Raw genomic sequence first — 26187 nt, 5'->3', positions numbered from 1 at the left:
GGAGAGACATTAGAATTAAACACCGTGGAATGTTAAACAGGTTACAGGCTACCGTTCTAGCCAGTGCGGTTAGGCAGCTTAGTGAATTAATTGCTTAGGAATTAAAAATAAATTATTATAAAATAGATTTCTGTACATTTTACATACATATATATCTCTTTATATATGCAAACCGTGCTGGGCAAGTAATTACAGGGGACTTTCCCACACCAGCCTCAGTCCCAGCCGAAGTCCTGCCCCGTCATCTGGTAGAACTTCATGTTGAAGGGCCGGTAGAAGTCCCGCAGTCTCTGCACCACCTCCTGGTCTATGTCGGGGTGGGTCCTGCCTTTCGTCTTCCCCAGGCAGTGGGGTTTGCTGCTGCCTTCTGCCTTCTTCAGGCAGGGGAAGCCCTTGGTTTTGTTGAAGTAGAAGTGTTTGTCGGTGATGATCCTCTTGAGGCCCAGAAAGTCCTGGACCCGGCCCAGCTCCCCCGCGGGGTCACTGATCAGCCTCTCCCCGCTGACGAAGAGGATCTGCCCGATGGGGAAGTAGAGGAGCCAGTTCTCCAGGTGCTTGGCGTAGATGCCGATCTGGATGGCGCTCCACGAGGTGTCGATCAGGCCCGTAGTCCTGTTTTTGAAGGTCAGGCTCTCAAAGGTGGGGATATCGGGCTTCTTGGAGAGCGTCTGGGTATAGTCCGAGATGGCTCTGGTGACGGGGTCCCGCACCACCACGATGAGCTTTGTGCCCTTGGACATGGAGGAGATGCGGGCTGGGGCCTCCTTGGTGACAAAGTAGCTGGGGGTCTTCTCCATGGTGATCTGCCCCTCCAGGGTCCTGGGCATGAGGTCTCTGATGACAAAACACAGACACACAGGTCAGAACAGCAGGAACAAAAATATGCATATCCATACATATATAGATAGATGTTCACACATAGATATACAAGAATTCTTCTCCGTAAAATGCCTACACAGGCCATTCAGCTTGTATAGATAAATCTATTTTCCATTGATTTAGGGATTAGGAGGGGATTTATTATTAAAGGCCACTGTATTAGAAATCCAGCTGCGTAATCTCCCAGTTATCCATGAGTGGATTAGCCCGGCTATGCTCTGCATCAAGAGCTGCTGGTGGCATCTTCAGCACATCCCAGCCCAGTACACAAGGGACAACCTCTCCCCTCTGCTGTCACACAGGCCACAGCAGGTCAGGATACAGGTACAACCACAAAGAACACAACCTCAGCTCACGGGTACGACGCACCCTCACAAAACACCCTCGAAACCTAAAGCCTTCAGCGATTCCACCTCATTCCCTGGCTATTTCTAATTAACCACGTGGGCAAAAACTAGAGAGCTTGCAGAAGTGATGGAAGCAGCATGAAGCAGGAAGAGTGATTTTTTCCTATAATTCACTAGGCAAGCCTAAATGTTTTAGACTATTTGCCAATTCTTTCCCTTTATAACCCAAAGGGACTAATTTGCTCTAGGTTCTGAGACCGTCAAAAAAAAGAAAAGGCAAGAAGGGAGTGAGCCACTAAATTAAAGCCATAAAACTTGATTAAGTTTTCAAAGCATCCACCCAGCACAGAGCAATAACCGGCCAGTGTGACCTGCGAGCCTCAAACAGCGTTTCCCTCAGACAAACGGCACTGCACGTGGAGGCTGTTTGCTCCCCAATGGCCATGTCCTCCCTTACCGCCTGTTTGATTCTACAGCAAAGACCACCACAGGCTTCTGCAATTAAAAATGCCACTGATAATTTGTGCTAAGGCCAATGGTTGCCCCAGTTAAGAAACAAATGGAAAAAACAAGATTCATCTGTTCTGAGGCCAAATAATAGGACCCCAGGAATCAGAGCTCTGATTGAATCAAAAATCATCGTGTGTCCATGAAAGTTGGTCAGTAGCTATTTATGCAACTACTATCTAGCTCATGCTGTACCTGGTATTTTACACCATCAGCTTCTGCACTAATTGCAGTGAGGTGTGCTGGGGTCTGACCATAAACCCCTTCTCCACAGACCCATGGTGGGAGATGTGGTGACGGACAAGCTGGACTGCGGAACAGCAGCTTGTGGAAACCTCCGGCCATGCCCAAGGGTGGCGACAACCCCTAGGGCTGCGGTTTCAAGGCCATGCAAATGGAGTTTCACATGCAGATAAAAATCACGCTCATCTACCAGACACCTGGGACACGAGCGCTTCTGGAAGTCAGGAGCCAGCGTGTGCCAAAAACCAGTAACCAAAATAGAACTCTGACTAATCCTTCACCTTTCTGGCCAGCTCCACAAACCTGTAACACCTTCACAGAAAGAGCCAGTCAATAACACTCAGCGAGCAACTCTTAAATCTATCGTGGGCTGATGTGGGTTTCGACAGCCTGCTTATTAAGTGATGTCTCTTTTTACAGCCACATTAAATCTGAGTTCTACATCCTGCGCTGGCCACCAACTGCTTTCTATCTTGATTTAAGAGGTTGGTTTCAATCCATGAAGTCCTTAACAGCCTTGGACCTGCTCGGAGAGGAGACTGCTGCCCAAGATGTGCTCAGGATGGTTCTGCTACACCAAAGCCCTTTGGCTCAGGTCAGGTCCATCAGATCACTTGCTGTACGGGGCTCTGCACCTCAAGACTGACTTTTCCAAGACTACTACAGTCAGTATTTATCAGCCTCCTGGGAATGATAAAAGGCTTATTATTTTACTCCTTGCACAAGAGAGGCATTGGGTAGGGCTGGGCTGTGAAGCAGGAGGAATTGCCGGGGGTGGAGGTGCTGAGTCAATTGATATGGTTGGGAAACACAAGTTCCTAATCAGTGTTTCAACAAACACACAGGAAAGCACCGTGAAAGTGGAAGAGAGCAAGAAGCAACTCTATCTAAGAGGCACCCACCAGGCTGGTGTCAGTCCCTTTGCAGACCAGTCAGCTCCCAAACCCACACTTTATTTGTGGCTGAGGACATTCAACATCCAACAGAGCTGAGAACACTCAGTTCTCTGAAGGTCTAGCCCTCCAGAATTGTTATTTTTGAAGAGGACCTGAATTTTTGCTATTTGCAGAAATCTTGCTGGTGACCCATCCCAGCAAGAGAAGCAAGACTAGGCACATTGACACCGCTCCTGCCCTCTGGTCCGTCAACACAGGTCTAAGATGAACAGAGCTAGAAATGGAGCCTTCAACCAAAGAACAAGAACAGAATCCACCAAAACCAGCCTTCAGGCCCTATGCCCAGCACTCTCTTCCTTCATCATACCCAGATAGGTGCCAGGCATAGCCCAGAACTAAGATCCTTGAGACTGTCTCAGACGCTGCCTTGTTTGGAAAGCGGCTGCATAAAAGCTAGACAGCAGCAAGCGACGCCAAATATTGTGGCCTACGGATGTGGTTTGAACCTCTGACAGCATCACATCCAGGAAAGCAAAGTTTTATTGCATGGGCCTGTTGTGAGGAGCTTTCTCATGGTTTCCATAGTCTCCCACAGAGGCACCATCCGTCATGCTGGCAGCTGGAGACAACAGAGCCCCAGGGACGGGAGGAACTGGTACGGTGGCTGGTGTGAACTCACACTGGTGGAAAAGTCACCAAGAAGCCTTTATTCCCATTCAAACCACAACTGCAGAAGGAAAACTTGGCACACGTATAGCATGGCAGCTCTGACACAACATGCTGGACATACATGTTGGTGGAAGTAGGAGCAGGATCCAGATCTGAACACATCTGCTCCTGGGGCTGCAAGACAGCAAGGGCTGCACTAAACGAGAGCTGTTGCAGAGGGAGGGGAAAGAGGAGCTGAAACGGTCAGAAGAGCTGTAGCCACCATGCCCTGGCAGGATGCAACCCCTTGGGGCAAAAGTAACAGCAGAAACCCCACGTTCAGCACAATGTGGCATGCAGAGCTGAGCCTGGGGACAGCTCGTGACAGCTGTGGAGTCCTCTGTGTCCATGGAAGCTTCAAAGACACGTTAGACACCTGGGCAGCTTCTGCCAGCGCTGTTTGGTGCAAGGTAAGAACGGCGGATGTTCAGCTAACACCGCTGACCACATGGGAGAGGAAAGGGACATGACAAAGGGAGTCAGGCTGTGAGAAACAGGGAGCTGAGCTCGGACTAAAGCTGCTGCACTTGTTGGGACAGGGCTGGAAGGAGACACCACTGAGGGCTGCGGCGGATGCTGTAGTAGAAAATAAAGATAGTATGAAAAGCTTGGCAAGCAGTCACTCCTGCCTTGTTCTCCTCCTGCCTTCTGGCAACCCGGAGTTCAAAGACCTCTGGTGCCAGCACCTGCATCCAAATCATCCCATTTCATAGCAATTGTGAACTGTCTAAGCATTTCAAACCCATGAATACTTTTGGCCTTGAGAACATCCCACAGCAGACAGTCCCAGCACTGAAGTGCTGCCTTCACCTCTCATTTGAACTTTCCCTGAGCATCCCTGCTTGGGAAGGCACCTGATTTCTGGGTGTGAAAGAGCAAAAGGAGGATGAGAAGCATCAGACTCCCAGCATCCCTCCCGGCAAAGCGCTGTGGGGGCTCAGCGATGCTCTGGGGTCCCGGTGAGAGGAGGGAGCTGCTGTGTGAGCACAGCGATGAATTTTCCAGCATAGCGATGAATTTTCCGCAGGCAGAGAGCAGAGCCCCTAACCCCGAGCTATTAACATGTCAAGTGGGACAGAGGAAAAGCTTTTCCTTTAATGAATATTTCCTCCGTGAATCCTGCACCCTTCGTAGGCGAAGTGATAGGCTTAGTCTAAAGATGGATTGGCCTACTTTACCTATTAACCACTTAGACTAATGTAATAAAGGCTCTCTTTATTCAAACAGCCCTAATCCCCAGCCCCACACAGCTCTGAAGCCTGGAATAAGAAGGGATGCTAAAATGAACTCCACCAGGCTGCTGCTTGGACAGGCACTGGGGGGGTTGATTTTGTATGTTTTTAAGTGCAAATTTCTCCAATGTGAAAACCGGACCCAGAGCGAGATAAATTTACAAAGTGGGGATGACAGGTGGCCACACGGTAATCCAATCCCGATGCCTAATGCCCTTTGTGGCAGCTTTTGTCTGCGCAGAGGGGCTCCGGGCTAATCTGCTGCCACGTCTCAAGGAGGAACGGCGAGGGGTCGGGGGGGCCAGCGGGACCCCCGCGACCTGTGCTGTGTTATTTGCTGCAGGTAGGACAGAGCACATTACTGACTTTATCCGACGTCTGTTGGGGCCCCCACGCACCTCCTGCCATTCCCCAGCACCCGCTGGGATAACCCGGGGTCTGGCGGAGCCCAAAGCCCCTTGGTGGGGCTCAGCCCAGGGGGTGCGGAGATGCCAGACCTGGCCATCTGACCACACGGAGGTCACCGTCAGGCTGTGACCCAGCACGCTCAGGTGCCAAACAGGAGTCCCAGAGCCAAGCGGATGATGATTTTCCCTTCCTAGGGAGGGTTTTGTGGCACTTATATTCCTACCCAGAGCCACCCAGCATCACTTTGAGATGTTCTCCTCACCCCAGCATGCTCAAGAGCTCAAGTCCCACTGGTAAATGTTAAAATCAGGGCATCCTATGCTGCAGCGATAGCACCCTCCAGTCTCAAACCCCTCTGCTCCAGAACACCCCCTGAGCTGCTTCAGTTTCCCTCTGCAAGGGTGACAAAACTCTCCCAGAGGAGACAGAGAGCTGGGGGTAGAGTATTGGGGAAAGAAGAGGAGAATTAATACGATCAGGATAAAATGCTGTAGTATCGGGATGCAGCTATGAGATGCAGAGCAGGGAGTGCTCACAGCAGTCCCTGTGGCAGCTCTGCCAGCACATACAGCAAGAATTGCCTTTCATGCAAGTATTTCTAGGCCCTTCCCCACACAGCTGTTCCTTATAAGCAAAGAAAATAGGAGAAAAGGTAGAAAAAGCAAATCAAACTGTTTTGGACTATTTTAGACATCGGCCACATCCATGCCAAGTTCAGACCTGTAATCCAGAACCATTTGCTTTGCCGCCCCGCCATGCACAAGCACAGCATCTCACCTATTTCTGCACAGTTGCTACCCCAATTCCTGACTGGTGTTTCAAGAAAACAAAAAGTGATTTCTTCCCAGAAAACCAAATTTGGTAACTTGACTGTTTCTGGGGAAAGTGCCCCCAAATCCTCCCAAAAGGCTGTCTCAGAAACCACACAGATCAGACTGAAAGCTTACGGTGAGAAGGTGAACAGAAATGGATAAAGGAGGCACAAAAGCTCTTCTCCCACCCTGGAGGAGACCGATTTTTAGCCTCCAGAGTCATGACAGAGTTTGGAAACTCAAGGTGACAATAAGCCCAGGCAGCACGAGCCAGAATGTGGTACAATTTGGTGCACGTGATGAATTTGTCAGGATTTTTGCTGCATTTCTAAATTGCAGGTTTGAAAGCAAATAAACCCGCTGTTACCAGATCGGAAAAGCTGTAAAGAAAACAAATGCAGAAGATGAGGCTGGTTGAAACCTTGTCCCCTCCCATGCTGATGCTCTCCTGGCCTGTCCCTGTCCCCAGGGGTGGTTTGGTCCCCTGTCTCCATCCCAGCCCAGTCCCGCTCAGGGTCCCGCCAAAGGACTTGTTTCAAACCCCAGTCTGTCCATTCGCTGCCTTAAACACACTTTTCAGGAGGGTTTATTGCTGTTCCCACCCTGCACAGCCCATTCTCATTTTAAATCCCCCTGCTTCCTCCTCTCCTCCTCCACCACAGTAAATAAATTTAGGCCAAGCGAGCTAAATCTAGTATCTTGAAAAAGAGCCGTAGACGCCCAGGGAAGGACGGGGGTGGCATCTCCACTGCTGGCAGCTTTCCCTTCCAGCCCACCCGCTCTGCCAAGGCGATTCCCAGTTGTTCCCAGTCTCCGAGACAGCACGTTGCTGTCAGGAAGCAGGAAAAACATACAGTGGTGATCAGCGCAGGATTGAAACCACGCACTTCCAGCCCCACACCAGCACCAGACCGTGAGCAAGAGCTCTCCAGCGCTCCGGGACACACAAACCCAGAGCATTACCCACTCAGCTCCCAAGGCCACCACACCAGACCCATCCTGACCCCACCCTCCATGGGACTGATCACAAAATCATCAAATCTCAGAAATATTCCCTAAAAGCAAAAACCTGACAAGCCCTGGGAAAGACTATTAAAGTTATAAAGTGTTTTAATTACATCACGGAGCCGCCAGCAGCAACGAGGTCAACTGGCTTCAGAATTACCCGCTTGGCTTCGACCCTGCTTTCTGGTGGCAGCAGGAAGATGAAGGAGGAAGAAGAAACATGGAGAGAAGAGGCAATAGCAAATTCCTCTTTGGGCTGAGAGCACTTGCTGGGTTATTATTTGATATATCACATTTTTCTTACCAAAATTTCCCCCGGCCCAGGCTGCCGTTGCACCAAGGACCCATACGGTAGCACGCAGCCTCTCCTCTTTTTATGACCAGCAGTAACAGCAACATGTGCACCTTTGTCTGGAGGGGGAACCCGTTGTTTGGGTTGGCAAATTATACAACAATAAAAGGGAACGGCTGGGAACCAGCCTCAGCCTTTTTGAAACGGGTGTAACCCTATCCAGCTCTGTCAAACACTCACCACGACGTTTACACGAACCAGATGATGGGAATTAATGAACTTTGGGGGTGAGGAAGGGGTAGGTAAAGGAGGAGGGCAAGGGGGACAAAAATACGTGGGCCTGAAAGTAATATTTTTCTCACTTTCCTTGCTCCCTGCCCCCAGATCTGCCAGGTGCCCTTCACCTGTTGGGAAGTTTGGGGATTAAAGGAGGGAGAGGAGGGTAACAGCCTGTCAAGGCTCCTCATTGTGAAGCTGCTCCAGGACTTTGATGGGGCCAAAGAGCTGGTGGCCACAGGTGGCATCACCACATACACCATGGGAACAAGCTCTGGCTGTCGAGTCTGAGCTAAGTCCCTTTGATGCAGATAAAAAAATCCCATCAAAGGCTGGGGGGAGTGGGGAGATGTGGGGCATCGGCAGATGGTCCTTTCGTCCCCACTCCATGCAGGCAGAGCGGGGTTGTGCCCAACAGCTCCAGCAGATCAAAGCAAGAAGTGCCTTGAAGAGGGGACAACGGCTGCTGCAGTCACGAGGGGATGGGTATTTTTGAGGATTTTTATTTTTGTAAAGGATTTTATCCACCTCCTCCAAAGTGACTGCACTGAGATCCGATCTAGGAGCCACCGCAGAGGCTTGACCATCCCCAGGCTGCAGGTGAGGGACACGGGGAGCTTTGCCAGGCCACAGCGCTGAGCAAACAGTTTGCAATGGCATCTGAGCACCCAACATGGACAAAGCAGGGCCTGATCCATGCAGAAAACCTGAAGAGAACAGCAATGGGTGTGATGAGCTGAACCAGCCTCTGCCCCAGCCCAAACCTTCCTCCCTCCAAGATGCCTCGCCCGCCTCACGGGTTTAAGTGGTTTAATTAGAAGCACAGGCTCGTAACCCAGATAATGACATGTTATCTCTCGCAGGGCTGCTGCCTTGTATAAGTGCCATATATGGTTCACTGTATAGCTGCAGCCTACAGGGGAGGAATAACTCATAGCAGCAGAAAACCTTGATGGGAGACTCATCCGCATGGAGTTTGTGCTTTTACCAGAGAGCATAATAAAGAGGTCAAAGAGCCACAAAGACTCATTTGAGACTGATGGGCGATCACTCCTGGTCCATGTCCATCCTTGGTGATGGATGCAAAGGCGTGAAGTTGCTCTTGGAGGCAGGTGGTAAAGCGACCTCCCTTCCCAGCCCTGAGCTGATGCTCCGTGCTGGCAGCCTTTGGCAGGGCTCAAGGGGATGGGACCAGCCTGGAAGCTTTGGAGAAACGTATCCTGCTTGCAGATGCTCATGTGGGTGCACCCATAGTGTTCAGCCCTCTACTCCAAGCAAAAGCTCCTGCAGCCCAGCGACCTCCAGCCCCAGCCACAGGAGGACTCAGCAATAATGGGGCAAACAGCACCCCCTGCTCCCCACTGCTCTCCCAGCCTTCACCCAAATTCAGCTCAGGGGCTTTCCTGGTGCTGATGCAGTTTGTCCACCTAATAACCCTCTATGGAATTCTCTTCCAGCCCCTTGTCCAGGTTTCTCCTTAACCCACGCGGACCCTCCATGTGCCCAGCCTGACCTGGGTCCTTGCTTTGCCTGTTGAGCACCAGCTCCTGGCCTCGTGCCACAGCCCCAGTCCTTGCACCATGACACCAGCCTGACCCTCCCTCTATCTCCAGCCCAGCTCTGGCTTTGTAGAGTACCATATCTTCCCCCAAAACATCTCTTTGCCAGGCTCAGGTCTCCCAGCCTGCTTGGCCATTCCTCAAACAGTAATTCCTCCAGCCCTAAAGAACAAGCCCAAAACGTTGCCATCGACACCAGGACTCCTGTACCAACTGAACACAGGCTGCAGAGACATGGGACTTTCTTTGGACTAGGAAGGTCCAAACTTCCAATTATTTTCTCCCTTCTTCCCCCCACAACAGCCTGAGATGTTACAACTGCTCAGCAAGAACCTTCCCTCCTCCTTTGCTGGAGTCAGGCAAGATATTCATCAACTTCAGCAGTTCATTATAAAGACCATCCTCTTTATGTAAACACCGAAGCCTCTTTCTGTCCTCCATCATACTTAAAAGCTCTGAACTTCCACTAAATAATTATCTTCACCGAAGGGAGAGGGGCAGCACTTTACATCTCAAAGGGCTGCTTTGGAGGGATTTACAATAATTTAAGATGAAGTGGTAAATATTCTATTCACTCTAGTTCATCTCCAGTAATAATTATAATCCTATTAGCAAGGTCCCAAGAAAGTGATTGCATTATCATCTAGCGAGCATCTATGTGGCTTTCTTGGAGGGGTGGGACAGGGGAGGCCATGTAGGCAAGTGAAGAAGTAAAAGCAACAAAAGATGCGATTGCCAGCACTTCCCCTCCCCCAGAAGGATTTGGTCTCCATTGTCCCGATGCTTCAATAGTGCTCTACTCTGAAAATAAGAGCTTTTGAGCACAGTAAGGGGGTGGGGCCGAAATGAGCATCTTATTCCTCTCGGTCACCCCCGGGTTCCCTTTCATGGCTGCGGGTCCCCCGGTGCGGCTCCGGCCCACAAAGAGCACACGTTGCTGTTCCTGCGGGCGCGGGGGCCGGGAGCAGCGCCGCGATTGAAAACTAATTGCTTTTTATGGGTGAGTTCTTTAGAATATCACCCAGCATCACCGGACTTCACTGCCCACCGGTCAAGTCATGTGAGATTACTCTAATCTGTCCCCATGTCCCCAAAAAAGGGAAAATAAAGACCTCTTGTTTCAAAGCAAAGCAGGGAGGGGGCAGTTCTGTGAAACTCATGATTTAAAGCGGGTGGGGGGAAAAAAACCCAACAAATCCTAAACCCAGCAGGAAACATGACTGAGCTAACTGGCAAACTGGGACTAAAGACTTCTTTTCCAGCGGATTGCAGGGCCAACTGTCTCCGCCAAACTGTACTTTACTCCTGCACCATCTCACCACTTAGTACACCCCGTGGGAGTGTTTCACTGGAATTTACCCCTGTGGCTGCACCAGTGTCGTGTCCCTCCCTCTCTTTGGCACCTGAAGGCCACCAGTGAGTCCTCACCACCTCTACCTCGGCTCTGCTCACCCTGGATCTAAGTCAGCAGCTACCCCAGGGTTGCGCTGGTGCAGGTCTGGACTGAGCCAAGATTACTTTCACGGTGTCCAAGAGTTTATTGCAAAGCAGTAGAAACATTTTTCTCTATAAATTAAACAGACAACAGCCTGAAAGGAAGGAAAGAGGAAGAATTTTAGGCATTTGCAGAGATTTCAGTGCTCACAACTCACTCCTGGGGAAAAATAAATTCTCTGCGCTGCCTCTTACTTTATCGCAACCAGAAGGACCAGACATTTCTCTTCCCTCAAAAATTTATAGCCTTGCATTAATGTTATGTGTACTAAGCTCCTGCTACACAAAGATTTGGTGGATCCACTTATGGATTCATTGCAAGATGAAGCTCTTGCTCTGGGAGCCTCTTAGAGAGATTGTTGGTTTAACACATCCTTGTACCAGAGATGTTACTAATTGAACTCGGCTTTACCTGGGTAGCACTGATCCTGCCCTTTGTGGGAACCTGGAACTAGTGTCTGCTGAGCCTGGACTGGCTCAGCACCTGCAAGCACAGAAGGAATGTCCCCATCCAAATAAAAAGGCAAAGCCTGAGAGTCAAGGTCTGGAGTTACCAGCTAAACTATAGAAAGCAATAAAAAAAAAGGCAAAAACCAAGATATGGATTTTGCAAGGCTTTTGCTAACTTGGAGCAGGCTTATGCAAAGGAAGCCTGGCTTGGAAAAGGCTTAAAAGCAGATACATCATAGCTGGTGGGACATCCAAAACACATCCAGGGGACAGAAATGTCCCCTGCAGCGGAAGATGTGTGGCCAACACGGTTGTCACTTGGCTTCAACCAGCCCCAGAGATCCTGATCTCAGGGATTTGGTTTCAGCTCCAGCTGGAGAACAAACAGGCTGTTCCCACAGCTCCCATCACAAAACCACCACTTGCTGTCACCTCCCTTGCCACACAGCAGCAACTTGGCCACGTCCAAGCCAAGTTAAAACCCCACAGGCACTGCTACTTATCGGTCTTTTGGACACCTCCTCCTCATAGGTCTTAGGAAAATGCCTCCTTGCAGCAAAGGGAGCAACCTCCATTGGGTTAAACCCCATGGACATGGGGATCTGGGATTCAGGGGAGGCAGAAGCGGGCGTTGAGGTGCACAGAGCCGGCACTGCAGACTGCATGCAGCTTACCAGCTTTCGGCTGGTGTCCCAGAAGCACCAGATACTTCAGGAATGAGATGTCCAAACCAAGTAGCATCATGACTCAGCCAAGAGCCAAACCACCCACTGCTGTACAAGGAGCAGAGCATCCTCCCAGCTCCCCTGAAGGGACGTGCCGCAGGGCTGGACCCTGCACGGGACACCCATGACCTGTCACACCAGGTCACCCCAGGGCTCCTGCCCCAAGCCAGGACCCCAGGAGGTGGCATTCCTGATCTAGGTAGCCCCTGGTTGGGTCAATACAGTTTATATGGATATTGATTTTTACAGCACATACTTTCTGGTTAAGTAAGCACGCAGTGACTGTCACAGCAGCCTCTCTCTAACCACCAAAAGCAGCTGGACATGGGTGGCTGATCCCAGTACATCAAGGCTGAACAGGCAGAAATACCTCACAAATTTCCACCCAGGACAGGACTAGAAGGAGATGAAGTTCAGCAACCCTTCCCACACTGACCCTCTTCCTTGGGGCACTGCCAAGCCACCACATTTCACCTGCTCCAATTTTGCTAGAAGGGGGAAGAAAAAGAAAAGACAAACAAACAAAACCACACACACACAATATTAAACAAACAAACCCCACACAACCAACAACCCACACACCAAAGAGCCAACTCCAAACTAAACGTTGCACAAGCCGACACCCAGCAAACAAAACTGACCCAGTGAGATACGGGCAGGACCACGTTCCCCTATTGCCACATTCATAAATCACAGCTCTGCTGAGAGCTTTTTTGTGTTTTCCCCAACATAGAAATTAATGCCCTGATCTGTGTGCTTGCACGGGCAGGTAACAAGCCCCGCTGATAACGGCGCCTTTTGTTAAACACCCGCATGAGTAAACCAGCGTTTGCACAGGGAGGGCTTTGCTTGCCACCTTGACACACACTTTGCCTAATCAACCCCAGCCTTTCTGCGCTGGGGCTTTACAGCTGTGATTAGAGGAAAAAGCCTCCCGATAAGCCCCAGAGCCCATTTCTGCCCTGAGCAACACCACAGCTCGCACCCCTCGGTTCATAGCTGATGAAGGGAAAGCATCCCCGGCGACCTGTCTGTCCTTGGGGTAAGACATGCCAAAGCGGGGCTTAAACCACTATGCTGGGTTAAGAACCCCAAAAGGGTCTGGTGCCAGTGGCAGCTGTGTGATAACTCTGCTCCTGCTCCTCTTCCTCACCATGGGGACAGCAAGGCAGGGAGGGGAGCGAGGAAAATGCTTTATTCACACAGCACCACTTTCCTCCAAGCACCACGAGTCCTCAGAGCACCTTCCATGTGATGACTGAGCTGAAGCCCGTTAGCTCCTTGGCAGCACATGGGAAAGGAGCTCTCGGGGTGCCAGGGTCAGGGCTGGCTTGAAACAAGCCTTGAGGCAGATGTACATCTACAAGTCTTTAAAAGAGGCATGTGTGATTGCCAAGAATCCACCCTCTGCACCTAAAGGGATCCTATGGGCATCCAGCACCACCTGAACAGCAGAGGCCTCCAAAACAGCTCAAAAAAGCAGCCAGCTTTGCATTCTCACTATGGATAAAAGAAAGTTATGATTTTTTTCTGCCCTTTTTGATAATGCGTTTGCATTTCTAACACAAGCCAAGTGATATTGGTGAGCTGCTGCCAAACCGCAGCTGCATGAGTCCACCTTCAGCAACAACCAAACCAGCCACATAACCGTTCAGCACTGAGATTTCTGCTCGAGCACCTTAAAGAGAAGGGGACACCCCCTTGGACCATCAGAGGACAGGTCACCTTCCTGGTGGCCAGTCATGGCAGTGAAGAACAAACTCAGAGAAGGACCAGAGGTATGGGAAGGTGCCCAGCCAAGTGTGCCCCATACTCACCAGCTGGCTGCTCATTGACCTGAGCATCCCATCAAGTTGGCCAAGAATTTAAAATTGGTTTAGACTTTATTCCAAGCTGAGCCACTCCATTTATTTCTGAAGGTCTCCTGCTTTCTTCCCAGCAAGGGAGGGGTGGCACCAACCTCAATTCAGATGGGTGGCAATCTGGACACCGGCCCGGTCAGTGTGTCTCCTGTTGGGATGAGCTATATTTGCCGCCCACTGGAACAAAAGGCCTGGCAAATTAATACACCGGTGATCCTCTCAGTACTGATCCCTAAATGCATTTTAACACAAATGGGATTGTCACCTCAACTCATTTGTTAATGGATTTGTGATTTACAGTCATAAAGGAGTAGCACTGGAAATGAAGATCGCTCCATGGTAAACAGACCAGGGCAGTGAGTGAGACACATTTGTCTAGAACAGGACTTTTTCCCCAACATCTCCAATCAGGCCAGGACGAGCCTCCTGAGTTTCTCCTCACTGTTTTTACACCCTGGTCCCCCCCAACATCAAAGACAGAAAACAAAATTAAGTTCCAAGACAAAAAAGCAGCATGCCCATTGAGGCAATCGAGCTATGGGTTCGTGGTGCCGCCACGTCCCAAAGTGGGTCCCCAGCGATGCTGCAAGACTCAGGGTAGAGCAGAGAGAACCAAACCAGCCTTGTGAAGGAGTGAAACTCCCAGCAAAGGAGGGCGACAGGCACCAATTCGGGAAACATGAAGGAGCAGGTCTGTCTGCCGACTCCCCTCCCAGCTCGGTCATTACGTGGGATCATGACGTGGTCATGACCAGTCAACGAAATCCAGTCAAGAGCTCTTTAGAGAGCAGGCTTGGCTGGTGGAGATGCTCTGCTGCAAGTACCACAGATGCAAAGCACGGCTTCTAATGAAAAAGGTATTCAGGTAATTAGAGACTTCACATCACCATACCAATGATTTGACATAGTCCAGCACACTCACTCAGGCTGTATTTAAGAGGGCTCTCCATGTTTGTTTTTCACTTCTAACTACTTGGGTTGTCTTTGTAACCCTGCCCACCACTTTACACCTCACAGGCTGCCACAGCAGGTCCATGGCAGCAACCAGAAAGGATCAAAATTACACGTGCCAAAACCTAGCACCAACCCTTCAGCATCCCACCCTGTTTCCATCGACAGTCAATTTCCTTCCAGAGTCACCGACAGGGTGGAATTATCCTGTAGAATTACCCCAGAATCCTTCAAGTCCTTCCACATAAAGAGCACAGTGGGCTGGTCTGCTGAGGCCTTGGAGCACAACCCAAGTGAAATGACTTTTCCCTGAACACCAAGGGCTCTGAATGAGATCTATTGTTATTCAGATGAAACCAAGTGTCAGATTAACAAATCAATGGGCATAAGAGATATAAAATGGGTTACCATTGAAGCCTTTCAAATACCCAAACATATGGATGAACCAAATGTGAATTGTAATTGACTCACGCGCACCTTTGATCTCTACACCCTTGGGTTCCCAAAGAGACAGCCTGGCCTCCTCTGACCCAGACTGAACCCATTCAGGACTCCATTGTGAGCCCTCAATAAAGTCTTTTCTCTCTGCCTCCATCTCCTGGATGTAGATACAGCCTGGCACTTGGAGACAAGCTAGCTCTGCCTTGGAGAGCCAGGGAGCTGGACAACCCAAGTTACCCTAACACAACATCTCACACAGAGCCCACCAGCCCTGGCCAGCTCTTCCCACCAGCCCTGTCCCCAGTGGTGGCCGTCAGTCAACTGGACATGCACAAGGAGATGATCAAGGAAGCCACAGAAGAGGCCCTGGGTAGTGCTGACACTCACTCCTCCAGTACTCCCAGAGCCAGCCATGGGGTCTGTTCGGTTTTCCAAGGACTTCGCTGGGCAAAGCCAAGGATCAGGCTTTGCTGATGGGTTTGTGGCATGGACGTGCTCTGACTGCAAAAAACAAGACTGACGTAGAAGTGCTGAAAGCTGCTCTGCTCTTCTCCAACTGCCTCAACAGCACATGTCACCTATGCTTGATTAGGAAACACAATTTTTGATTTTCTGGGCATATTTCTTCACCTACATTAAAAGTAACCTCGACTTTAAATGTTATCCCTAAATTTTTACTTTTGGGGTTTGGAGTGAGTTTTGACCAGTTTTAGACAGGTGTGAGGAACAAAAAATAGGAGCATAATTTTTTGATACCACGCAAATCTCAACTCCACAGGAGTCACAAACAAGTGTCTGTTTGAGTTTAGTTTCAAGCCTCATCAACAAACTAAGTTCCTGTAGCTCTTTCAGGAAACCCAGCCTGGGTTATTCTTCCACTTCCATGCTGCAAACCCTACACAACTGTGCTTGCTGTGGAGGTTTTAACCTCACACTGAGGTTTCCCCACCACCATGGTGAGGAACAAATTATGCAGTTCAGCTTTTGCTGTATTGAGCCTCAAAGCAACAGGAGCCTTGAAACACCTGTTGATAAAGACAAATCCCAGTAGCTATTCCCAGCATCAGGCCCCAATATAGAATCACAGAATCTTTTTTGCTGGAAAAGACCCTCAAGATCATCAGGTCCAACTGTTAACCCACCCCTGCCACTAAACCATGTCCTGAGAACCTCATCTCCATCTGTCCAACCCCTCCAGGGATGGTGACTCCAGCACTGCCCTGGGCAGCCTGTTCCAATGCCCCACAGCCCTTTGGGGAAGAAATTGTCCCCAAGATCCAACCTCAACCTCCCCTGGTGCAACGTGAGGCTGCTCCTCTCATCCTATCACTTACTACTTGGGAGAATATAGAGTGACGTGACCCCCATGTGTCTTCTCCTCCAGCACCAGCAAGAGGACTGGGTTTGATGGGCGAACTGGGTGAGCCAGGGGTTCCCCTGGAGCAGGCATTGCTCTGCACCTATGGTTTTGGGGTTCAGACCCAGTCATGCAGCTGCTTGACCCAACTGGAGAGCCTTACTGGGACAGCCAAGAGTGCAACAACTGCAGGTCTCACCCTCAGGGGAACCAAGGAAGGAGAAGACCGTGGGGAGGAAGGTGAATGACAGGAAACTCCCGGGCTCTTAATCTGCTTTAGGACCACACGAGCTTGCTGTTTATATATAGCTTAATTAATTATTACACTGCATTTAGCCGTGTGACCTTGAGATGGTCTCTGGGGGGAGCCAGCAGCCGTGGTGCAGCCGGCCAAGGCGTCGGTGTGTGCCGAGACACCGGGACGCTCCCGGCGCGGGGCCGCGGCTCCTCACGCGTCCGGCTGTCCGGGCAGCGCCAGCCTCTCATTACGAAGCTTCGGAGCAGACGGCAGCTCCCAGCCCCTCTCGCCTTGCAGCAAAACCCGGGTTGAAACCCTAACCGGCTATTCCACTTCTGCTTTGGCAAGGCTGATATCTTCTCCCAAGGCTTCGTTTGCTGCCCAACACCCCTTATTAGCTATTCCCTCTGCTTGTCAAAACACCATGCAGACAGCCCAAGGCTCATTAGTTACCAGACTAGCTCAAGAGGGAAATTAAAAAGGGAAAATAAAAAAGAAAAGCTATGAGCTCTATGTTACGTTGCAACAAGTTCAGTGCACAGTGCTGGGGAGGCAGGAGGGAGACAGACAACAAGCTTTGCTAAGCCCTTCCTAGATAAGCAAAGCTGAGGCTGTTCGGCTCGCGGACTTTGCTCAGCCCAGCCGCGGTGAAGCCAGGGCAGGTGCTCGTGGATGCTCACAGACACCCATCAAACCCACCATCCCAGGGGAGACCCTCTGGAGCCTCCCCTTTCACAACCCACTTGCAGAAGATGGGGACAGCCCCGGCGCCCAGGGGACCGGCTCTGATGTGGTATAATTCCCTAAATGTGACACCAGAGGAGGGTGCAGGGGGTTCACAGCAGAGATGCGCGGCACCTCGGCATCGGGCACCACCTTCATCCCGACACGCAGAGACACGGGGCACAGCAAACCACAGGGTCCCTCTGCAAGTCACATTTAGCAGCTGTGTATAAACCAGCTGAGGACCGTGTACAGCTGCTGCTGGGACTGACAAGCTGGGACACACCTGCTGTTTACCCCAACACCTCCCGCTTCCATTCCAAGTCTAATACACCTTTAAAAATGAAACAAAAACAAAAAGACCCAAACAAAACAAAAAGACCCAAACAAACGGAGGGCAGGCCAAAGCTGCAGGCAGTGCCAGTTTTAAAACAAATATTTAACAGCTCAATGAAGCAAGAAAGCACTTCATCAATAAATCGCCGGGGTTTCGTCCTCCCCCTAGTGACGGGAAGATCTCTGCACCGAGCTGCAGCATCACCCAGACCCTGCTCCCGATCAAAAATACTGATGCAATTTAACCCAGGTGTAATGCACTGCATTCTGCTTTCCCCGTGTTTAATCACTCTTTCACCAAATGAGCAGTTTTCTAAAGATTTCCCACACCTCCATGCACCGCTCGCCTGTACTTTGTAGACTTTCAAGTTTCAATAGAAGTTTGCATTTAATACTTGAGACAGACTGCGAGATCAGGGCCTTAATAAAAGCTTGTGTAGCTGTTTAATCAAAATTAATCATTGTAATGGCTTTTGGCTTCTGTGGGGACGTTTTCCACACTCACAGTCCCACGGACACAGGCTGAGGGCCTGATCCTGAGGGACTGCATCAAACACAGCCAAGTTTGGGGACCTGCTCCACTCCTGGCCACCAACACGCTGCTGGAGACTCGTCTCCTCCTCAGAGCCAGCTTCCCACATGAAAAGCGTATTTTTCTAGAAGAGAATCAGTGTTTTCACTCCAGCTGCTCTCAGCACTGCCGGATCGTGGTTGGGCTAACACAGGATTTGGCCTTGCAATCACTTTCAGCAAGGGATGTATAAAATACGTACATCCACCTATAATATTATGCATCGGCATATAAAATGAAATCCCGTGCACAATTCTCACTTTGGGCTGAAAGAGCTGCCAGGAACGTGCACCGGAGAGGAGAGGCCCCGCCAATTCAAGGGAGAGGTTACAACCGCTCGCTTTTATTTTAAACAAGCCACTTTTCAGTGGATTTGCAGAAGTCCCCAGCAGTATAAGCTGGGAGGACTGGCCAGATTATAGCCCTGGCCTTATGAATTTTAGCAGCACAAGACTTCCCAGAAGGCAAGGACAAGGGACGAGCACTCCCCCAACAAAGTTTAGCAAAGCTGAGCTCCTCAGGTGATGCTGCACAAAGCCAGGTCGAGAGCTTAGGGTTGAGGGTTAGTCACACCTGGCCCTGCATCCAAGACTGGCTGCAAATCAAATTCTGGGTCAGATCCTCTACTGACGTGAAGTGCCATGACTCCTTGAAGCTAAGCCACAGCATCCCTCAGTAGAGATACTCTGTCTTCATCCCTGTTCTGTAGGGAGACCAGAAAATAAAACTGATTTTGTTGCAGGCTAGTTCCAGGGGGTTTCTGAGGAGGTTAGCGCAGATGTAAAGCATTTAGCAGAACATGGCATTATTTCCCTCTGAATAAAGTTCTCTTCCTGCTACCCACCACATGGCAGGGAACTGCCTCGCTGACATATTTTAACAGAAGTAGTCTTAAAAATGAAATTATTCACTTAGTAGAAATCAGTGAGGTCTTCTGCCAGCAACACTTCCACACCTATTATATTTTCCTCTAACGTTCCCACCAGCACCATCTAAACCCCCAACCACCCACGTATCCCAGCCGCCCCGACGCTGCGACAGGCGCACATGTGGTCATGGAGCCGCAGTGCAAGGTCCCGCAGCTCCACAGCCACGCAAGGCAGCTCAGCTCCCCACGCACCCTCCTCACCCCGCCATCCCTCCCAGGACAAGGACATCGCATGCAAATTCACCATCACCGAGTCCATTCTCCTCCTCCGTCTTTCCTGTTATGAAAACCGCCACGGGGAATGCCTGAAGACAACGTCGCACCAGGAGAGGTGATCTTCCCATTGCTTTTATGACCAAACTGAAGTCTCCTGCACATCACATCTGAGCAGCCCCCACCATCCCCAGGTAGAAAGGTGCTCAAGACAGAGGAACTGCTCTCCTGACCTTGGTTTCCTCATCTCATCTGACCCACAGCACAATGTGAGGCCCTTCCCAACTTGTCCATGGGCTCCTCACAACCACCCCCAGTGCTGGTGCAACTCCCTAATGGCAAAGCTACACCACCAGTAAACCCCTGCCCCGAATTAACCCCGCCTTCCCTCAGAGCCCACCAATAATCAATGTTTCATCATGGGAGCCCTCATTTCCCTTAAGAAAGTCAAGATAAGGCTCATTTACTCTGTTGCCCGCCAGTGACAGCCGCTGGGCTGAGTTCCTTTAGAAACCACGTGGCGCTTCTCGCGAGCTAATTAAGAAAACACGCGGCGAGCTGCTGAAAGACCTGGAATTGCAACGGCGTGGGCAAGCGCCGGTACAGTCATCAGCACAAGTCAGGACCCAGCACAGCACTTAGTCACTTCACAAACCCAGGGAGAAGCTTCTCCTCCAGCCCCTCCGCACACACCACGTGGTGACAACAGGTAGCAGCCGATAGCCCCTGACCTCCTAATTACCCCGCTGAAATGACGTGACCCGCTATTTGTTGTTCTTTGAGCTCATATTAACCCTCCCATATGGCCCTGACCGATTCATTATCCCCTGGACCCATTGATCACCTGTGGTCACACCAGTAGAAGACAGAACCACTCAAGGCTGAGTGATCACTAAATTAGACTTCTTCCTATTTGGGATGGATTAATAGCACTGAATCCAGTCTCAAGCAGACAGAGCAGTTTAGCAAGCGAGGCCTGACGGAAAGACACATCCAGGATCAGGCCAGGTTGGAAATACAGCTCAGAAGATCAGCGGTTTGGGTAGAGTTTTTATAGCCGCTGCACCCAGGGCTTGCTGGATGCTTCTAAAAACAAAGCCTGCACTGGAAGCGCCTTGAGGTATCCAAAGCTTGGTGTGTGTTACAGACATCTGCCATGGCCCACTTGAAAAGGAAAAAAAATAAATCCCAAACCCAGAGTCAAGCCCATGGGTTTTCATTCCCATGGTTTTCATGCCAAGAAGGAGCAGAAGGCTCCCCGGCACGCCGCGCGGTGCCGCGCTAACGCGATTAGCCGGGCAGATCCACCATCCGCATCCGTCACCCCAACGCATGGTCAACTTTGAAAAGTTCAGCAGCTCAACAGGTGAGGCCATGAAACCCGATCGGGGCAGACAATGTCGTCCCCCCCCAGCGTCGTGCTGGGAAGAACTTGTCACGTGCGTCATATCGGGCAACATGCTTGAAACGGAGCAGCGCGCTGAAACCCCAGCAACACGAATAATCTTTGCCATCTGTTTGAACAACTCAACCCTCCCCAGATCTAAAGGAATGAGCCCATGCAAACACAAGGGCCTTGCTGACTGACTGTAACAGCCCAGCCCTTCTTTTTTGGGGCCATTTTCTTCTAAACTTTGCACAGCGGCCAAAGCAACATCATGGGGAGCTGCTGCAACGGCTGAGGTCCAGGGCCATTAAAAGTCCCAGCTCGCTTAAGCGCAACAGTCAATAGCTTATTTTTAATTATATTTTTCAACACGGAGAAAACAAAATCTCAGCATGAAAGCTGCCTGGCAAAGCCACCCCGAAGAACACAACTGTCTAGGACATGCTCATCCCAACCCAGCCCATGGGAACACGCTGGCAGAACTGACCCTTGCTCAGATACGGTCATTTGTGCCCAAAGTCCAGTTGGGAAAAATCAAGACTGTTCCCAAACATCCTGGGGCAAAACAAACCTTGCAACACCTCATGGAAACAAGACATTGAGTTTTGCAAGCGCCCGGCTGCGTCCGTGCCGCCGGCTCCATGCACAGTGCCATGGTAATTAAGTGGCAGGTATTAAATCCTCTGTACCACTGTAAAGCCGAGCTTTAGAGAGACTGGGCAAACACAGTGGCAAAATCCTGCCTTGCTCAAGATTTGCCCCTGGTTCTGCTGGGCTTTCACCCCATGACTTTTAACCATCATCGCTTTATCCTTCCCCTGCTCCCAGTTGCAAGCGCAAGTTTCACACTCCTTGGGGACAAATAAAGAGACTCCTGGGGAAAAAGAAAAATTAAAAGGAAAAAAAAGTAAGTTTCTCATGATTCAGGAATTGCAATGAAGCAGCACTTTGCACATTAAGGTCCCTGATGCTTATTTAGGTGATTGAGGAGTGGAAGAACACGTGTTTGAAGCTGTTTATTGCACATGACCAGACTGGGCCTGATCCTGCTGGTCCAAACCACCCGTTCTCAGCATGCAGGATGAGTTCAGGCAGCTTGGCAAAAGTGAGAAGATGAAGTCCCAGCATTGGAGGGATTTCCCCCTGCCAAAAATAATAAATAGGAAAGAAGACAAAGAAGCCTCCTGTCTGCCCTGTTAGAGGCAGGAGAGCTCGGGCGAGCACCGCGACCGACACCGCAGCCGGGGGTTCTGAGCAGAGCGCTCATCAAATCAATCAGTGGTGGCGAGTGGGGCTGGGGACGCGCAGCCCGTGGCAGGAGAGACCAGGTAGTGCAGCCCCCCGGGGCCTAAAATGATTTAAAAAAATAAATAACCCCCCATACACATCCCCAAAACCCACGTAACCCTAATAGCATGATCTTTTTTTTCTTACCTGAATTATAGGGCAAAAGGTTTCCAAGTCGCTAGTATATTTAAAAAAGCATCACCGTTGCATAAAATAAGGAAGGAAATTTAAAAATAAAATACAACTGATTTTCTAGGTTTGCAAGAAAAACTTTTTTCTCCCAAAATCCATGTAGTAAACCCATAAGAAAACAAGGGCTCTCCGGGCAGCCGGACACCCGCGTGGAGGCTGCGGCGCTGAACTCCTCACTGCTGCGAAGAGGAAACTTCTTTATTACCCCAAAGTTGCAGGCGCTACTTAAAATTAAGTTTGCAATAGCGGCTGGATCCCGTTTCTCCTCTGTCATGGTACATATTTTCATTTGAAGCAGTTAACATGCTGTATTCATTACCGGGGGGGAAACCCCGCACTGTGTGTACAGAAGTTATTTCCATTAGATTTCTAGCTATCTCAGTATTGAAAAATCAATTGATTTTTCTCCACTCTTCCCTCTGCTTTTTAGGAACAGTGGTCAGCACTACTCGATGCTGTTTTGCCTTCCACATATGGGGGGAAAAAAAGACACTTGACTGAAAATGGAGCAAGAAAAGAAGTTTGAATTCCCTCCTTCCAAAGTTACTTTCTATAGATGAAAACTTTAAACAGAGCAGCCATTAACATCAATATGATTAATCACAAATACCCCAAAATGTAAGCCTTCATCAAGCTAAATAAGTAAATTTGTGATGTCTTCTGCCTCTTGGAAATGTGAGAAAAAGGTTGCATCAGAACCACCTCATTATATGGCAATAACGACTTAAACAAACACTCCTAACAGATATGAGCCCATTTAGCCAGAAGGCAGTCAAATAAAACATACTTTCAATGAGATGTGGGTCAAAAATCGCATCTTCACCCTCTCAAAGCCACGGCAATTGGATTTAAACTGCAAGGACACAAGTAACTCCCCCAGTTCCCAAGTTCAGTCAATTCGTGCAAAAGCATCTGAAAAGCAGAGCCAAGGCTTGCCCAGCGCGACGCTGGCACAGCGGATATTTTATAGCATTTTAATCTCATTTTATTGGGCCATTAACAAGAAAATACAAACGCATCTCCTTATTGACATGAAGATAATAAATAAAAGCCTCATTAGGGCTTGGAAAAATCAGCATGTACTTGAGGAGCGCTGAGAAGCCAAGATTCCCCGAAGTCAGAGGGAGTTTTGAGCCATACAGTGTCTGATTTATAACGCTGAAATTTATAGGAACAAACTTCTACATCTAATACAAATAGCAGTTAGAAATAAAGCACAATTGCCAAACAACTTGTCTGTTGATTTGAGAAAATACATCCTCTCCCCGTATATTTTGCATTATTTAGTCTCCCCCCTTCTAGTCAAGACGGGTCCCAGTCCCACAGCCAAACAAACACGCTCCAATCCCCGGGGTGAGTTGTACCCCAGTGATTTCAAGACATCCAGCATCACTTTGCTCCCTGCTTGTGAGCGTCACCATTCAGACCTGAAAACGTGTTGTATTTCAGCTACAAAACCCCTTTTGCAAATATACTACTCAATAACGTAGCAGCGTGTTTGCAGGGATAGGGCCCCACGCTGCTTAAAATTAAGCAGCTGATAAGGTGAAACTTTAAGAAGTTACACGCGACTTTGACGCCAGCTTGTCCGAATTTAAAAATAATATCTGTCCTGTAAATATTGACTTTTGCCCGCTGCATCTGGGAAAACAGATTAATGTAGTCATAAGCATTATTCTCTCCTTCTCCCCTTCCACCTCTTACTTGTAAAAGATTAATCAACCATTTTATGGTCTAATTTAGGTGCCTAATTAAAAACAGAGTTCAACACGTACAACACCATTTTGCTAATAAATCCTGACAGGTCTGCTGCTCTGTTACATGCAAGTTCTCCTTTCAAAATGTGAGATTAATATATATTTTTTTTTTTAAAACCAACTGAATTTGTAAAGATTTCATCGTGGTCGTTATGGGACAAGACGCTTCACCCGCCACCGAAATCCTAGAATATTATAAAACGAAAGCGCTTTCCAAAACGGCTTCTTCCTGGCCAGATCTTATCCTGCATTCATATCACTAACTGCTGAGGGATGGCAACATTAAAAATAAAATAAGAGACATAAACCTAATCGAATTTGCAGGGTGGGAGTTTCAAGTCTACAAAGAGGTTAAAATAACTTCACAGCTCGCATCTATCTTCAAAGCTCCCATCTCTGCTCCTTTAGTATTCCTGTAAGCACTCGGCAGAAAGACGCATTCAAAATATTCATGATAAAGGGAACTTTAATCATAAAAGGATGAAAAGAAGCCGGAGTGCGGTTGGGCCCCGCACAGGGTGTCCCAGAACTCTTCTCCGCACCCACCGGGTCCCGGTTCTTCCAGCCCCCGCATCACCCGCGGGGCTGCGCCCCCGAACCCCGCTCTCCATCCACTCTCACCGGTGCAATCCTACAATTTAGAATCTTCCCCTCAGCCAAAAACCCCTTTCATCCCGTCCCCAAAGCACACGTTACCCCATCGCGGACCGCGCCACGATCTCCTCCCCAGCGCCAGGCTGGAAACTGCGAGCCTGAGCAATTTATCAGCTAGAAAGCTGATTATAGTGGTAAGGAGAAAGTTAATGCAGAAGGAGCGTACGAAGCGATCGAGGAAGTTTTATCTCTAAGCAGAGCTGCCGCCTGCCAGTCCCGGGCTGCTGCTGCGCTCCCAAAAAAAGTCCAAAAACAAACCTCAAAAACCTGCTTTTGCTGGGAAAACGCCACCGCACAGCCTTGTCCCCCGAGCCGAAGGGTATTTCGGATACACCAGCCATCCCTCAGCAACACCCCAAGCGGAAGGAAAAATACACACGCCAGCAAAAGCCTTGGAAGCACAACGAAATAAGCGTGTTAAAGATATATATATTAATATTTAACCTTTATTTAAAGGTTAAATAGGGTTTGGCTGGCAGAAAGCCTGCGAACACCCCGCCGCCGCTTGAGCTAACGGGGAAAACAAGTTCCGCGCCGGTTTTGGGGGTGGTTTTTTTTTTTCGGAGGGGTTATATTTAGCGGAATATTCGCATTTCGCCCCGGGACCTGCTCCGAACCCCGGGGCGGACGCTCCCCCCGCACCGGGACAGGGGACACCCCCCGGGTACCTGTACCAGGCGAGTCCCCGCTCGTAGTTGCGGTCGAAGAAATGGGGTTCGGCGCCGACGGCGCGGACATCGGGGTGCACCCGCAGGAACTCCAGCAGCGCCCGCGTCCCCCCCTTCTTGACGCCGATGATGATGGCCTGAGGCAGCCGCTTGGTACCGGAGCCGTTGAAGAAGCTGGAGATGGGGCTGGCGGCGTCGGGCGCTGCCCGCTGCTCCTCCAGGCTGCTCTCCTCGCCCGGTCCGAGCGGCGGGGCTGCGCGGGGAGGTGCGGGAGAACCGCGGGTCGCCAACCCGGCGCAGGAGCCGGCGCAGGAGTAAAACATATAGAGCCAGAGGAAGAGCATGATGAAGAGCAGCAGGAGCCTCCGCCTCAGCGGCGGCAACGCCACGGGGACATCGAGGCAGCGATTCAAGCGCTGCCCCATGTGCCCGCGGGCCCGGCGGGATACATGGCTGGAGCCTGCCCGGCTCGGTTCGGCTCGACCCGGAGCCGCAGGGGGAACCCCCGGTACCTCAGCACGGCTCCATGGGGCTGCGCTGCCCGCCCGCTGCCTGCGCTGCCCGGCCCGGCGCCGCTCTCCCGCCCGCAGCGCAGGCACAAGGAGGCAGCAGCCGCGGCCGGACGGGCAGCACCTTCAACCTATCACAGCCGCGCTCCGCTCGCATAATGAGCCGGGCGGAGGAACCAATCTGAAAAGAGGCTGGCCCGCAGAGGGCGGGGCGGAGGAGGGGCGGAGATGACCTGATTGGCTGGAGGAACGACAGGATCCGCCCCCCGGCGCCGGGGCT

At 50.3% G+C, this 26187-nt stretch overlaps 1 protein-coding gene across 1 annotated transcript; it reads right to left on the bottom strand.

The window, feature by feature from the left end:
• Positions 1 to 215: 215 nt before the first annotated feature.
• Positions 216 to 25823, bottom strand: LOC308047629 (heparan sulfate glucosamine 3-O-sulfotransferase 3B1-like; the record flags this gene model as incomplete). The annotated part of the gene is made up of 2 exons (XM_080356271.1): positions 216 to 834; positions 25399 to 25823. The coding sequence occupies 2 exons, from the start codon at positions 25821 to 25823 to the stop codon at positions 216 to 218; spliced, it is 1044 nt and encodes a 347-aa protein (XP_080212397.1).
• Between the last annotated feature and the right edge of the window lie 364 nt (positions 25824 to 26187).

Source organism: Nesoenas mayeri, assembly GCF_963082525.1.
Source record: "Nesoenas mayeri genome assembly, chromosome: 19".
Classification (NCBI taxonomy): domain Eukaryota; kingdom Metazoa; phylum Chordata; class Aves; order Columbiformes; family Columbidae; genus Nesoenas; species Nesoenas mayeri.
Note: the sequence above shows the minus strand (reverse complement) of the source record. Positions and strands in the feature narration are given on the sequence as shown.